General features: G+C 53.4%; 7 protein-coding genes across 7 annotated transcripts; 4 read left to right on the top strand and 3 right to left on the bottom strand.

Annotated features, from left to right (window-relative positions):
* Nucleotides 1-230: 230 nt before the first annotated feature.
* On the bottom strand, nucleotides 231-1274 carry LDX57_005573 (putative proline utilization protein PrnX; the record flags this gene model as incomplete). The annotated part of the gene is made up of 1 exon (XM_046087259.1): nucleotides 231-1274. One exon carries the CDS (start codon nucleotides 1272-1274, stop codon nucleotides 231-233), a length of 1044 nt encoding a protein of 347 aa, XP_045943226.1.
* A 580-nt stretch (nucleotides 1275-1854) lies between these two features.
* On the bottom strand, nucleotides 1855-3282 carry LDX57_005572 (proline dehydrogenase family protein; the record flags this gene model as incomplete). The annotated part of the gene is made up of 1 exon (XM_046087258.1): nucleotides 1855-3282. The coding sequence occupies one exon, from the start codon at nucleotides 3280-3282 to the stop codon at nucleotides 1855-1857; it is 1428 nt and encodes a 475-aa protein (XP_045943225.1).
* A 1728-nt stretch (nucleotides 3283-5010) lies between these two features.
* On the top strand, nucleotides 5011-5500 carry LDX57_005571 (uncharacterized protein; the record flags this gene model as incomplete). The annotated part of the gene is made up of 2 exons (XM_046087257.1): nucleotides 5011-5239; nucleotides 5298-5500. 2 exons carry the CDS (start codon nucleotides 5011-5013, stop codon nucleotides 5498-5500), a joined length of 432 nt encoding a protein of 143 aa, XP_045943224.1.
* A 97-nt stretch (nucleotides 5501-5597) lies between these two features.
* Nucleotides 5598-6978, top strand: LDX57_005570 (uncharacterized protein; the record flags this gene model as incomplete). The annotated part of the gene is made up of 3 exons (XM_046087256.1): nucleotides 5598-5694; nucleotides 5756-6552; nucleotides 6616-6978. The coding sequence occupies 3 exons, from the start codon at nucleotides 5598-5600 to the stop codon at nucleotides 6976-6978; spliced, it is 1257 nt and encodes a 418-aa protein (XP_045943223.1).
* A 571-nt stretch (nucleotides 6979-7549) lies between these two features.
* prnC (delta-1-pyrroline-5-carboxylate dehydrogenase prnC) lies at nucleotides 7550-11316 on the top strand. Its single transcript, XM_046087255.1, has 4 exons — nucleotides 7550-7851; nucleotides 7913-8020; nucleotides 8088-8449; nucleotides 8500-11316. The coding sequence occupies exons 1-4, from the start codon at nucleotides 7723-7725 to the stop codon at nucleotides 9623-9625; spliced, it is 1725 nt and encodes a 574-aa protein (XP_045943222.1). The 5' UTR covers nucleotides 7550-7722; the 3' UTR covers nucleotides 9626-11316.
* On the bottom strand, nucleotides 9875-11021 carry LDX57_005568 (sugar phosphate isomerase/epimerase family protein; the record flags this gene model as incomplete). The annotated part of the gene is made up of 2 exons (XM_046087254.1): nucleotides 9875-10543; nucleotides 10647-11021. The coding sequence occupies 2 exons, from the start codon at nucleotides 11019-11021 to the stop codon at nucleotides 9875-9877; spliced, it is 1044 nt and encodes a 347-aa protein (XP_045943221.1).
* Nucleotides 11317-11398: 82 nt separating the features above from the next.
* LDX57_005567 (6-phosphogluconate dehydrogenase, decarboxylating) lies at nucleotides 11399-12910 on the top strand (the record flags this gene model as incomplete). The annotated part of the gene is made up of 1 exon (XM_046087253.1): nucleotides 11399-12910. The coding sequence occupies one exon, from the start codon at nucleotides 11399-11401 to the stop codon at nucleotides 12908-12910; it is 1512 nt and encodes a 503-aa protein (XP_045943220.1).
* Between the last annotated feature and the right edge of the window lie 118 nt (nucleotides 12911-13028).

Genomic DNA, 13028 nt, shown 5'->3' with positions numbered 1-13028 from the left:
TTTCGTTTCAAAAATTAGATAGGGAATTTTCTGAGAACCGAAATGGAACATTCAGTGTGTGGGGTTGCTTATCTCTCTAGTTCCTCCCGGTGTCGGTGAAGTCCTAAGAGGGCGCACTACTTGGGACTATATAAATCTGACTATCCACCGACTTTGACCGAGAATATTCCATGGGTCTCATCTCACATCCCTATCGACTGGCCTATTTACAGCAAAAGGGACCCGGCATTCTAGAATCCATCGACTTCCATCCCCAGCCCCCGTTCCTTACCAACATCTAATAACTTCTTGCCGATGACCAGATCCATAATCCCCATTCCCACGCATTTGAAGACGACATTACATCCATCGGGAATTTCAACGGGCTCCGACTTCCCCTGTCTCTCGTAGAGGTCACCCAGCTCGACCAGTTGGCTTTCTTGGATTCGCGCCCGGATGAGTTCTCCCGACTCCTCCAGACAGGCCTCTTTGGAATCCACATACACCTTTCCTCCGCCGGATAGAACAGTCTCTGTGTCGATCTCTTGCATATGAGGCTTGTAGGATCCAATCAGCGAGATAAACCGGGGCTTGAACGGGAGTAGATAAGAGTGTGGGAAGTTAGGTTCGGTCGCAGGGGTACAGCTGAAAATCACGTCGCTTGCCGCCAGTTCCGACTGCAATCGCTGCGCATAATCCGGAGAATCTTCCTTTGCTAGCGTAGAGATAGCCACGTCTGGATGGGCGGATTGCAGTTCGGAGATCATGTCGCTCATCTCGTCGAGCCTCTTGCGACCGCGATTGATGAACACGATCCGTCGGATCTGGCTCGGGACGAGGATCAGGGCTAGACGCGCATGCCACTCGGCTTGTCTCCCGGAGCCAAAGATCACGACGTTCTCTTTCTTCAAAGAGGTACAGCGGATGAACAATGTCATGATCGCGAGCGCCGTGCGGAATGCAGTGATCTCCGCGGCGCTGAGCAAGCCGAGCAATTTGCCTTCCGGCGAGAAGATATTGATAACGCCGATGATTCCATTCGCCTGAGAGGCGGTCACTACTTTGAACCCCGTGTTAATGGTGTTGGAAACTGGCATGAAGAGCGACAGGTTGTTGTCTTTGGTGGTAATAGTAGTGCGTAGGGGCTGGTGAATCGTCTTCTCGGACTCTGCTGACCGGGCTTGGGACGATACTGTGACAAGAGCCTCGGACAGAGCGTCGAGAAAGTCGTGACATTGTTCTTGGGTCAACTGACGTAGCAGCTGGGCGACATTCGGTTCGGACAGGAGATGCATCGTGAGGTTAGGTATGGCGATTCGAGAATTTCCTCTGTATTTGCTTAGGGAGGTATGCACCTGGAGTAGTTGAACAAAAGTAAGACGAAGGCACCGATAGAAGAATATAAGCACGCCGTCCCTAGTTGTTGTAGCAGCGATGCCCAAGAGCGGCGATATCGGAGGGTCAGCAAGTCGACTGGCAAGCTTACGCCCGTGGCCAAGGAATCCTATCCCGACAGATCACACACCGAAAATTTGAGTGAACAGGCGCTGATCGATGTCGCGTGTAGTCTTGGACGTTGTGGTTGTGGGAAAATGCGGGGTGGAGGAAGCGATAAGAGTTGGAGAGATTAGAGAAAAGCTACGTGGTTCCCCGCATCGACTACAGATGTCCGAAAGAAGATGAAGAACAAGCAATTGTTATCCAATTGTCAGTATCAAACAATGATCAACTATTTGTAAACGCCATCTAGATGCAAATTTTCGCCAACAACAGGACATCGAGGGAATCAAGCGAAAAGAAAAGAGTAATATATGCAAGTGCGTGAATCATGTCCAGGGGAGGAAGGTACGTGAAAGAATCGTCGAGAGAACAAGTTTAGTTCTTGGAACCAAACACTCGTCGCTTAAGTTCTCCGAACATCGCTTCCTGGGACTGTTTTGTGCGGCCAACAGCCTCGGTGTTCTCAACCGCGCGGCGCAGCAAGAAACCCATGCACTCCTTGACCGATCCCCAAGTCAGAAGCTTGTACACGTTGGGGGTTTCCATCGAAGAGGGCTTGTTTGTCTCGGGGCCTTGGAAGCCCTGCAGGAGCTCGCAGCTGACCTCGTCGGCCATTCCCTGAAGCTGGGCGTACGAGAGATCAACGCCCTGGTTGTCACCCTGCATGGCCTGCTGCATGCGGAGGGCGTGGGCCTTGCGGACGGAATCCCGGTTGTGGGTGGCGACGATGACGTTGACAGAGGGCAGCTCGGTCTGGTGCTCCTTCGAGGCGGACTGCAGCATCGAGTTGTAGCGACGGGTCAGAAGAGCCTCCACGACGCCGTCGTAGCAGTCATCGGTCTCCTCCTTGGTAGCCCAGATCAAGTGACGAGGCTCGGTCTTGAGGTACGCACCCCGGACCAGCTTGACACCGAGGGTGTATCCGTCCTGGCGGGCAGTTTCCAAGTGTCTGGCGAGAGTGGTCGGGGTAGAGCACAGGTATGCCTGGTAGGTGTTGTAGAAGATGGCACGGCCGGGGGTCTGCGAGTTGCAGTACTTCTGGTACTTCATCGTCCATTCCTCAATTCCGGGCTGCACGGCCTGCTCCTCGGCGTCGACGAGCAGTCGAACGTTGCGCGAAATGGCCAGGTCGCAAACCTTTTGAATCGAAGCATCCATGTAGGAAGAAGGCATGGCCTGCTGCTGCAGGAGCTGGAGCGCCTGAACACCCATACCGGTGAACTTCAGGGCAACGAAATCACCCTCCTGAGCCATGTCAACAGTCTGGAGAGTTCCATCCAGCCACATCTGGATTTCCTCGCGCGCAGCCTTCTCATCCAGCGGGTCGGCGTCGCCCTCGCCAACGAGCACTTCACGGGCATAACCCAGCAGCACGCCGCGGTATCCCAGCTGCTTGATATCCTCAATGGATCGCTGAACTTCCAGCTTGTTCTCGCCGGCGTTGAACTGCTTGTAAATGGTGTGCTTGACCAGGAGGTTCAAGAAGGGGTTTTTGGCAACATCAAGCACGGGCGTCTTGGGGTGGGCCAGCATGGAAAGCGTATAGATGCAAGGCTTCAAGAGAAGCTTAGAGGACGAGACCGACAGGATCATGAGCGATCGCAGGACGGATGACAGCGGCAACTTAGCCAGTGGGGAGGCAGAGCCAGTCTTGGGGGGAAGTTGTTGCCACACATTGCTGGTGGCGCCGGTGGCAGATGCCAGCGACGACTTCGCGTTGCTGGTACGGCTCACGTATCTCACATTCGCGTAGGATGCGGGGAGGCTCGATAGCGTCCGCATGGAACGGCGGGGAGCTCTCATTGTGGGCGGAAGGAGGGGAGGATGGGCGATGGTTTTCCTGGTAGATAAAGAGATAAGGATGGGATGGAGAAGCTATGGCAAGAAGAAGGCGTGGGAAGAAGAGAAAGATGGGGGATGGTTAAGTAGATGAAGATGACCGGAAGAACGATCAGGAGAAGATAGCATGGAGGGGAGCATCCACACCGAGAAAATAATAATAATAGTGGCCATGATAATTATTCTGCGGTGGTCAATAGTCTACTCGTTAGTTATGAGGGTACGGTAAAGGTAGCCGGTGGAAACCGCTCTCGAGCCGGTTGGCGGCAAGTTGGCCCTGACTAATGCTTTGCCTCTCGCCTTCCCACCTGACTGCTTTGGTTTGGTTTCATTTGGTAACGATGACATTGGTTTCCAATCCTCATCATCAAAAGGCCAAATGACCGTAGGGAATATCAATGTCAGCTGGTAGCATGTCGTGCTATCTACATCATTATGCATACTCTGTACGGGTGTCGAGGGCTGATTGTCTACCATACTGTCTACGCATACGGACGGGTGTTCAATGCTCATTCGGTTGCTCTGCATGCGATCGGCCGCTACTGTGCTACCCGGGGATCTTGGAGCCAAGCTCCCCCTACCCTGGGACGATCAGCAAAGACGGGGGAATGTGCGGCGTTACGCCCTGTGGCCTGCGCACAGTATGGGGGAGTCTCGAGCCGGCCGACTCGTTCTGGTGCCGGTCGCAGGGCCTGTCCGTAGTATATACTCCTCCGTAATACTTGCCATCTAGCTGGCTGCTGCATAGAAATCAAAAACTACACCGTGAAAATTCCAGAGCAAAAGAGGCCGGCAATACGGGCCGGTGGAAGGGCCCCACCCCGGGCGGATCCATGCGTCAACCGGGCCGGTCAAAGGGCTTATCGTTCCCTTATCAGATCCTGCACCTAGGGTCACGGGATCAGCTGCTGGTCTCGGCCCGACTCGTGCTGAGTCTTGCTTGCCTGGATTGTCAGGCACCACTTTCTATATATATGGCGGGGTGTCTAGTGTCTACTGTCTGATTGCCAAGCTTTCATCCCAATGACTCCATCCGCGACAAGGTTGACGCTATTCTCATTAGGTACCTCCTCGCGACTGGAATTGTCATAGCTGATAAGAATCCTTATCTAACCTTAGCTTTGTCAAGCCTTACCCTAACTCCAGCCGTTTCCGTTAGTCATGGTAACTTTCGATCGTTCTAACTCAATGACCAGCGTGATATCTGGATATATTCTGGGTCTATTAATGCGGAGAAATCCCCAGTATTGCTTGATCAAACTACGGGGAAAAAGACAATCGACATGTGGTCGGGTAGTATGTTCCATCATGGTGCATAGATCTTGGGAAAGCCGCATACTTTCGATCCGTCGGCAGGATGCCGATATCTAAGCCCTACTTCCGCGTCCAGGCGGCTCACCTCCCCGAATCTACTATGGCGTTTTCGAACGATAAGCTTTGCGCCCATGCCATCTGGGCTTTCTTTGCATCCTTCTTGTTTCTGAAATCTCGACTCTAGACTGAATACGTAAACCTTATCTTGTGCCCTGGAACGATAAGCTCTATATCTAGTTATCTCTCGCCTACTATCTAGTATCTACCCCGTACGTAGATGTCTAATGTAGCAGGGTTCTATATGTATAGCTCCGACTCCATTTTCGTGGATCAACGCATACGGAACATTTATTATCTTCTTCCCCCCGCTGCCTCAGGATGAGTGTCTCACCCAAAACCCTTGAGGAGGCCAAGCCTGCACCCCAGGTGTCAGAGACGTACGGCTATGGGGATACCAAGTCCATAGAGCTGGGGACGCAGAATGACGTTAATACCGAGACCCAGCGTGGTCTGTCATCAAGACAACTGCAGTTGATTGCCATGGGCGGCTGCATCGGGACGGGTCTTTTTGTTGGAGCTGGATCAACCCTTTCTCTGGTTGGACCTGGTAAGGGGACTTGGTAGTCAAAACACGGGTGGAGCGAATAAAGCTGACGTGCAACTAGCACCACTATCCATGAGCTATGCCGTCATGGCGCTGATTGTCTGGCTGGTCATGAATGTTCTGGGCGAAATGACCACCTATTTACCCGTGAAGGGCATCTCAGTCCCGTACCTGATAGGCCGCTTCACGGAGCCTAGTATTGGCTTTGCTGCGGGTGAGTCTGGCAATCCGAATTTTGTGATCGCTGGGAATGAGTTCTATTGACCAGCCCCAGGATACAATTATTGGTAATATCCTACCATGGACCTAGCGCCGACCACGATGGAGAACTTACCCGCTGGTTATTAGGTATTCATTTGCCATGCTGTTGGCAACAGAAGTGACGGCTGCCGGCCTGATCATCGAATATTGGACGACGTACGTCAACGTTGGGGTCTGGATCACAATAGTGCTAGTTGGTATGTGCTGCAGCGCCTGCCAAGTCTACTGGTAGCAGTGGCTGACGCAACAGCTTTCTAGTAATCCTGGTGCTCAACATTGTCGCCGTTTCATGGTACGGCGAGGCCGAGTTTTGGTTTGCCACGCTCAAGATCATTGCCATCATCGGCCTGATCATCCTGGGCGTCGTACTGTTCTTCGGAGGGAGTCCCAAGCATGATCGCTTAGGCTTTCGATATTGGCAGAATCCGGGAGCATTCAACCCCTATTTGGTCCCGGGGAACACGGGGCGCTTCCTCGGGTTCTGGACGGCTCTTATCAAGTCAGGCTTCTCATTCATTTTCTCGCCCGAGCTCATCACCACCGCAGCTGGTGAAGTCGAAGCGCCGCGACGCAATATCCCCAAGGCCACCAAGCGGTTCATTTACCGAGTTTTCACATTCTATATCTTGGGCAGTTTGGTGATTGGAGTCACTGTAGCATACAATGACCCAGGCCTTCTCTCGGGAGTCGCCAACGGGGGCTCTGGTGCTGGTGCCAGTCCATTTGTGATCGGAATCCAGAACGCAGGTATTGCCGGGTTGGACCATGTGGTCAATGCCGCTATTCTGATTTCTGCCTGGTCCTCCGGTAATGCCTGGTTGTTTGCCGGATCGCGAACGCTATACTCGCTGGCCTGTGGCGGACACGCACCCAAGGTGTTTGCGAGATGCAACCGAAATGGCGTCCCGTATGTGGCCGTCATCAGCACCTGGGCCATCGGATTGCTTTCTTATCTGAACCTCTCCAGCTCCGGAGCAAACGTGTTCTATTGGTTCACGAACATCACCACAGTGGGTGGCTTCATCAACTGGGTATTGATAGCGATTGCGTATTTGGTGAGTTCCCAATCCCAATCCTTTCCTTCGGGGATTATCGAGTACGTATTGACCGTGGTACAGCGATTTCGCAAAGCCCTCATTGCTCACAATCTGCTGGACACACTGCCTTTTCGGACTCCCTTGCAGCCGTGGGGTTCCTATTTCATCATTCTGATTGTGAGCGTGTTGACCTTGACGAATGGGTACGCCGTGTTCTTTCCCGGACAATTCACCGCCGCGGACTTCCTGGTGTCGTATCTGGTGATCGCGATATTCGTGGCGTTGTATGTAGGTCACAAGATCTGGTACCGCACTCCGTGGATGACCAAGGTATCGGAAATCGATCTCTTCACGGGCAAAGAGGAGATTGATCGACTGTGCGAGGAGGACTTTGAGCGGCAGCCGCGGAATTGGCTGGAGCGAGTGTGGTGGTGGATTGCTTAGCATTGAAAACCTCGATAAGGGGATAGAATGTCAATTAAGCGTCAGCCGGTCAACAGTAAAATAAATTTACACGTTGGACACTTTAACACGGAGACAACACACAGACAGAGAGTCTATAGTCTATAGTATGCATGGCGTACAGACTGTCCCCAAGTAGTATGACGTCATAGCGACCGGTGCGGGGAAGCGGAGACAACTTTTTTCTTTTTTTTTTTTTTTAGTTTAATCTTGAATCATGAATCATAAAGTCGAGAAGTCTAGAAGACGCCTAGAATCTGAAGGTCTGCATGTCATAGTCTTCCGAGGGGAACGAACGACCGACCTGAATACAGCATGAAATTGATGGCCGCACTGTATAATGTAATTACTGATAGTAGAATCAATCTCTCGTTGACCGGAAGAGAGTAGAGTGAGGAGGATAAGAAGCGCTGCCGGGCCGGTCGCGTCCCACCCGGCAGACGAGCCGGATCTACTTCCTGCCACTCCGTGAAAGGCCAGGGAGACATGCAGTTCCGCTGGAATTAACATTCTTATTATTAAATGCCAATATTCAATTTCATTACTTACGGCATGTATCTTACAGAGTAGAACAGAGAACAGAGCACTGCCAGCTGCGTGCTGACTAACCCCTACTCTTAAAGTCCAGCTTCCCCGCGTTTCTCTTTCTTCTCCTCTTCTCCTCTTCTCTCCGCTGCACCTCGTCTTCTACTCATCATCCCTTCGGAGAGAAGTCTTGATTTCACCATGCATTCCTCTCTCTTCCTTCGTGCTCGGGGCCTGCCATTGGCGAAGGCCAGCCTCGCTCGCTCCGGCGTTCGCGCCATGGGCTCCTACGCCACCTTCAAGGTCCCTCGAATTGACAACGAACCCAACGTAGGTGTTTCTTATGCGAGTCGGTCCAACTGCGTTGCCATGGAGCTAATTGATGATGTAGAAACACTACGCCCCCGGATCGCCCGATCGCAAGGGCCTGGAAGAAGCTCTGGCCAAGCACAAGCAGAACTCTCCCCTCAACGTTCCTCTGGTGATTGCGGGCAAGGAGGTGCGTTAACTGACGTTCAATCGAACACTTCTTCGAGAAATCTCTTCTAATCAAAAATCCTCAATAGATCAACAGCTCTCAATCCTTCACTCAGGCCAGCCCCTCCACCCACGCCCCTCTGGCCACTTACTCCCATGCCTCCGCAGCCGATGTCCAGGCCGCGATCGACGCCGCTCTGAAGGCTCGCACGTCTTGGGCCGCCACCTCCTTCGCCGACCGTGCCAGCGTTTTCCTGAAGGCGGCCGACCTGATCTCGACTAAGTACCGCTACGACATCATGGCTCTGACCATGCACGGTCAGGGCAAGAACGCCTGGCAGGCTGAGATTGACTCGGCGGCCGAGCTGTGCGACTTCTTCCGCTTCGGTGTCAAGTACGCCGAGGAGCTGTATGCCCAGCAGCCGGTGCACCACGCCCCGGGAGTCTGGAAGTGAGTGGCAACCTTCATATCCTTGATGCGAACGAAGCTAACCGGAATAGCCGCGTCGAATACCGCCCTCTGGAGGGTTTCGTCTATGCCATTAGTCCTTTCAACTTCACTGCCATCGGTGGTAACCTGGCCGGTGCTCCCGCTCTCATGGGTAACGTGGTCGTCTGGAAGCCTTCGCCGTCTGCCATCGCCTCCAACTGGCTGGTCCACCAGATCCTCCTTGAGGCCGGTCTGCCCAAGGACGTCATCCAGTTCGTTCCCGGAGAGGCCGAGGAAGTCACCAACACCGTGCTCAACCACCCCGAGTTTGCCGCTCTCCACTTCACCGGTAGCACCAGCGTCTTCCGCAGCCTCTACGGACAGATTGCCAACCGTGTTGCCGAGGGCAAGTACCGCAGCTACCCTCGCATCGTCGGTGAGACCGGCGGAAAGAACTTCCACCTCGTTCACAAGTCGGCCGACGTTCGCAACGCCGTCGTTCAGACCATCCGTGGTGCCTTTGAGTTCCAGGGCCAGAAGTGCAGTGCCACCTCCCGCGCGTACGTTGCCAACTCGATCTCCAAGGAGTTCCTCGAGGACATCGCGGCCGAGGCCAAGAAGCTCAAGGTCGGCGAGCCGTCCGACTTCACCAACTTCTGCGGTCCCGTCATCCACGAGGCTTCGTTCAACAAGCTGGCCCAGGTCATCGACGAGGCCAAGCAGGACCCCGAGCTGAAGCTGATCGCCGGAGGCACCTACGACTCCTCCAAGGGCTGGTACATCCAGCCTACCATCTACCACACCACCAATCCCGACCACCCTCTCCTGTCCCGTGAACTCTTCGGCCCTGTTCTCGTGATCCACACCTACGAGGATGCCACTGACGCCGACTTCACCAAGATCTGCGAGAAGGTCGACCAGACCGGTGACTACGGTCTGACCGGCGCCGTCTTTGCCCGCGACCGTGAGGTCCTCCGCCTGGCCGACGACGCTCTGAGGAACACCGCCGGTAACTTCTACCTCAACTGCAAGAGCACCGGTGCCGTCGTCGGACAGCAGCCCTTCGGAGGTGCGCGTGCCTCGGGCACCAACGACAAGGCCGGCAGTGGAAACCTGCTTTCTCGCTTCGTCAGCCTGCGTTCCATCAAGGAGGAGTTCTGCCCTACCTACAACGTCCCCTACCCCAGCAACGCCTAAGCTAAACCTATTGGCTTGCGAGATTTGATCTGATATTTTTGCTCTTTCCTTGACTTTTTGGTCTATATTATATTCCCCCATTGTTGGTGTGTACTCCATTTGCTCGTCTCATGTTGCATCATATTAGGCGTTTTGTATGACAGACTCTTTGGCGATATAAAAAGCTTCGCTTATGAATGTTATGGCAATTGACTGTATCTGAATGAAAACTCTATATATCATTACAAGTTCTCTACACCGTATCCAAGATCAATGATTATCTATACAGGTTCGCTCCGACTTCTCCAGAAACTCCTTCATACTGCGCATCGCCTTCGCCGCGTACTCTTCGGGATCATACTGTTTCCCCCGACCATCCGGCCCTCCATCAAACACCTCCATGGAGAACCATCCTCGAAACCCCGTCTTCAGCACCGCTCTCGCCACCGCCTCAATGGGCATGTATCCCCCATCATACGGCAACGGGCGATAGTCATGACTCCATCGCGCGCGCGGCCACATCCCATCCAGCCTCTCCGCCTCCAGCGGCGTCGTCGGCTTATACGCATCCGACACCTGCAGCAGATAGATCTTTTCCGGGGGCACCTCCCTCGCCAGTTCCGCCAGCGACTGCTCCAGCCGCTGATTCATCAGTCCGAGGGGATTGTCTTCCATGCGCCCGGACTCCGTTGTCGGATCGGCCCATTCCGAGCCCGCCGTCTGGAACGTATCCAGACATAATCCAACGTTCGGGCGCTTCACGTCGCGCACGATCTCCCATACATCCTTCCATGTTGGCGCGTGCGTCGACCAGCACCAGTTCTCGTATGCGACCCGCATGTCCCGCTCGGCGAGCAGATCCGACAGTTCGCGTAAATCGGCGATGACGTTCTCGCGACTCGGGGAGAGGTTTTCCACGGGTACATCGGTCGATCCGACCTTTATCAAATCTTTGTTAGCTTGAATCGTACTTTCTACCCCGCCCCCCTCCCCAATTGATCCATAAGATAAACTATAGTTAGGAAAAAGCGAATGAACACACCTGTAAGATCTTCGTCTCCAACTTCCCCATAACCGCAATCCACCTCCTCGCTCTCCGAAACGCATCATCCCTCTCCCTCGACCCCCTCGGCCAACCCTCGAAATTCGCAAACGGCTGCAGCATCATCACCTCCAGCCCATGCTCGCGACACAGCTCGTGAACCTTCCCCGCGACCTGGACTAACTCATCCTCGTTGTCGTCTGCCACGGCATGGCCCAATACATGAGCGCCGTAGTCGAGGAGATCCGGGAATGCGAGCTCGATGCCCGTGAAGCCTGCTTTGGAGATGGCGGCGAGTTTGGCGGGGAGGGAGGAGGCGTTGATGGAGCAGGTGGCATAGGAGAAGGGGATTTGTCGGTAGGGTTGGGATGACATTCTCCTTTCTTTTTGTTCGTTTCTTCTTGCTAGGGGTTAAAAGTCCATGTATAGGATTTGAAATTGAACTTTGTCTTCTCAGGAACAGAGTAAGAGTTTTTTTGGGGGGAGTGAGTTAGTGAGTTAAAGTGAGTGAACTATAGGAAGGTGGATGATGTAATGATGAGATGAAGTCAATTGGGATCCACCGGTCTTGACTACACAGTAAAGTAGCTGATGCTGTAGACATGATGTAACCCTATTTTCTACCCGGTTTGCTGTCTATTTAGTCATCGTGGAATGTCCGAAGTATATACGGTGCACTCAAGAATGGCAAGTTGAAACTTCAACTTCATCAGAGACTATTGCGTATCCTATGATTTCGATCACTCAGCATCATGTCGACACAGAATGAGCCACTACCTTTCAAATGCATCGGCATCGTCGGAGCCGGCAACATGGGCTCCAACATGGCGTTTGCCTTCTCGGAGATCGGCCTGGATGTGTCCATTTGGGACGTCAATCACAAGAATGTGGATGAGGTCATCAAGGGCGCAAAGGAGGAGAACTACAAGGGTAAGATCTCGGGATACTATAAAATTGAGGATTTCACGAAAAGCTTGGACGGCAGGGATGATCGCAAGCTGTTCATCTTCTCGATTACGCATGGTGCCCCCGCGGATAACGTCTTGGGCGCGATAAAGGACTTGCTGAACCCCGGAGATATTATCCTCGACGGCGGGAATGAGAACTACCGGCGCACGGAGAGGAGGCAGAAAGAATGCGCAGATCTCGGGGTGGTTTGGATTGGAATGGGTGTGTCGGGAGGATATCAAGCGGCACGTCGGGGACCGAGTTTGTCGCCTGGGGGCGATGCGAAAGCACTGCAGCTTGTCATGCCATTGCTGGAACGATACGCAGCCAAAGATTCAAAGACGGGCAAGCCGTGTGTCACGCGAATCGGACCTGCAGGTTCGGGTCATTTCGTGAAAATGATGCACAATGGCATCGAGGGGGGAATGCTGTCCACCCTTGCGGAGGCCTGGTCCATCCTTCACTATGGACTGGGCTTCAACTATGACGAGATCGGGGACATTTTCGACAAGTGGAACCATGAAGGGGAACTACGAAACAATTACTTACTCGAAATTGCGGTGGACATGCTGCACACCAAGGAATCTGACGGATACGTGCTGGACGAAGTCCTTGACAAAGTTGTACAGGACGACGATAATACCGAAGGAACGCCGTTCTGGTCCATCATGGATTCGGCTGCCCGACATGTGTCTGCTCCTTCTCTAGCCACCGCCCATTACTTGCGAGTGGCCAGTGGAAATCGCGCAGAACGAGTTGAGTCTGCGAAGAAGCTGCAGCTACCGAGCCCTCGAGTTATCGAGGGAATCCAGGATCGCAAAGCTTTCATTGAGACTCTGCGGCGCGCAGTCTATTGCACCTTCCTGGCCTCATTCTGCCAGGGTCTAGAATTGATTGCACGCGCATCTCAGGACGAAGGCTGGGATATTGACCTGGGCAAATGCCTGCAAATCTGGCGCGCAGGCTGTATCATCCGATCCGAGGCCATTGCTGATCTTCTACAGCCGGCACTGACCGGCGCTACGCGCCTCACCAATCTGAAAAACGTCGACGAGATTGCGCAAGAGTTGCACAAGGATTTCCCCAGTCTCAAGGAGCTCGTGATCCAAGGAACCGTCTATGACCAGTATATCCCTTCGTTCTCCGCGACTCTGGAATACCTCAAGTATGTCGGTGGCACGGAACTGCCCACGAAATTCATGGAAGGGCAGATGGACTTCTTCGGGGCTCATTCATATGACAGGCCCGGGGTGGAAGGAGAGGATCCGGGACCGGTGAGAAAGGGGCCTCATCATTACGAATGGCGTCCTGCTTAGGTTGGATCATCTTGCAGGAATTAGTATGAATTTGTACATAGATGGGAGATAGCAATATATGAGTGCCGTTGATAAGCGACAAGTTGAAGGAGAGATAAAGGGATGAAGAAGAAGGAAG

This window comes from Aspergillus melleus, assembly GCF_016097325.1.
Source record: "Aspergillus melleus strain CBS 546.65 chromosome Unknown contig3, whole genome shotgun sequence".
Lineage (NCBI taxonomy): Eukaryota > Fungi > Ascomycota > Eurotiomycetes > Eurotiales > Aspergillaceae > Aspergillus > Aspergillus melleus.
Note: the sequence above shows the minus strand (reverse complement) of the source record. Positions and strands in the feature narration are given on the sequence as shown.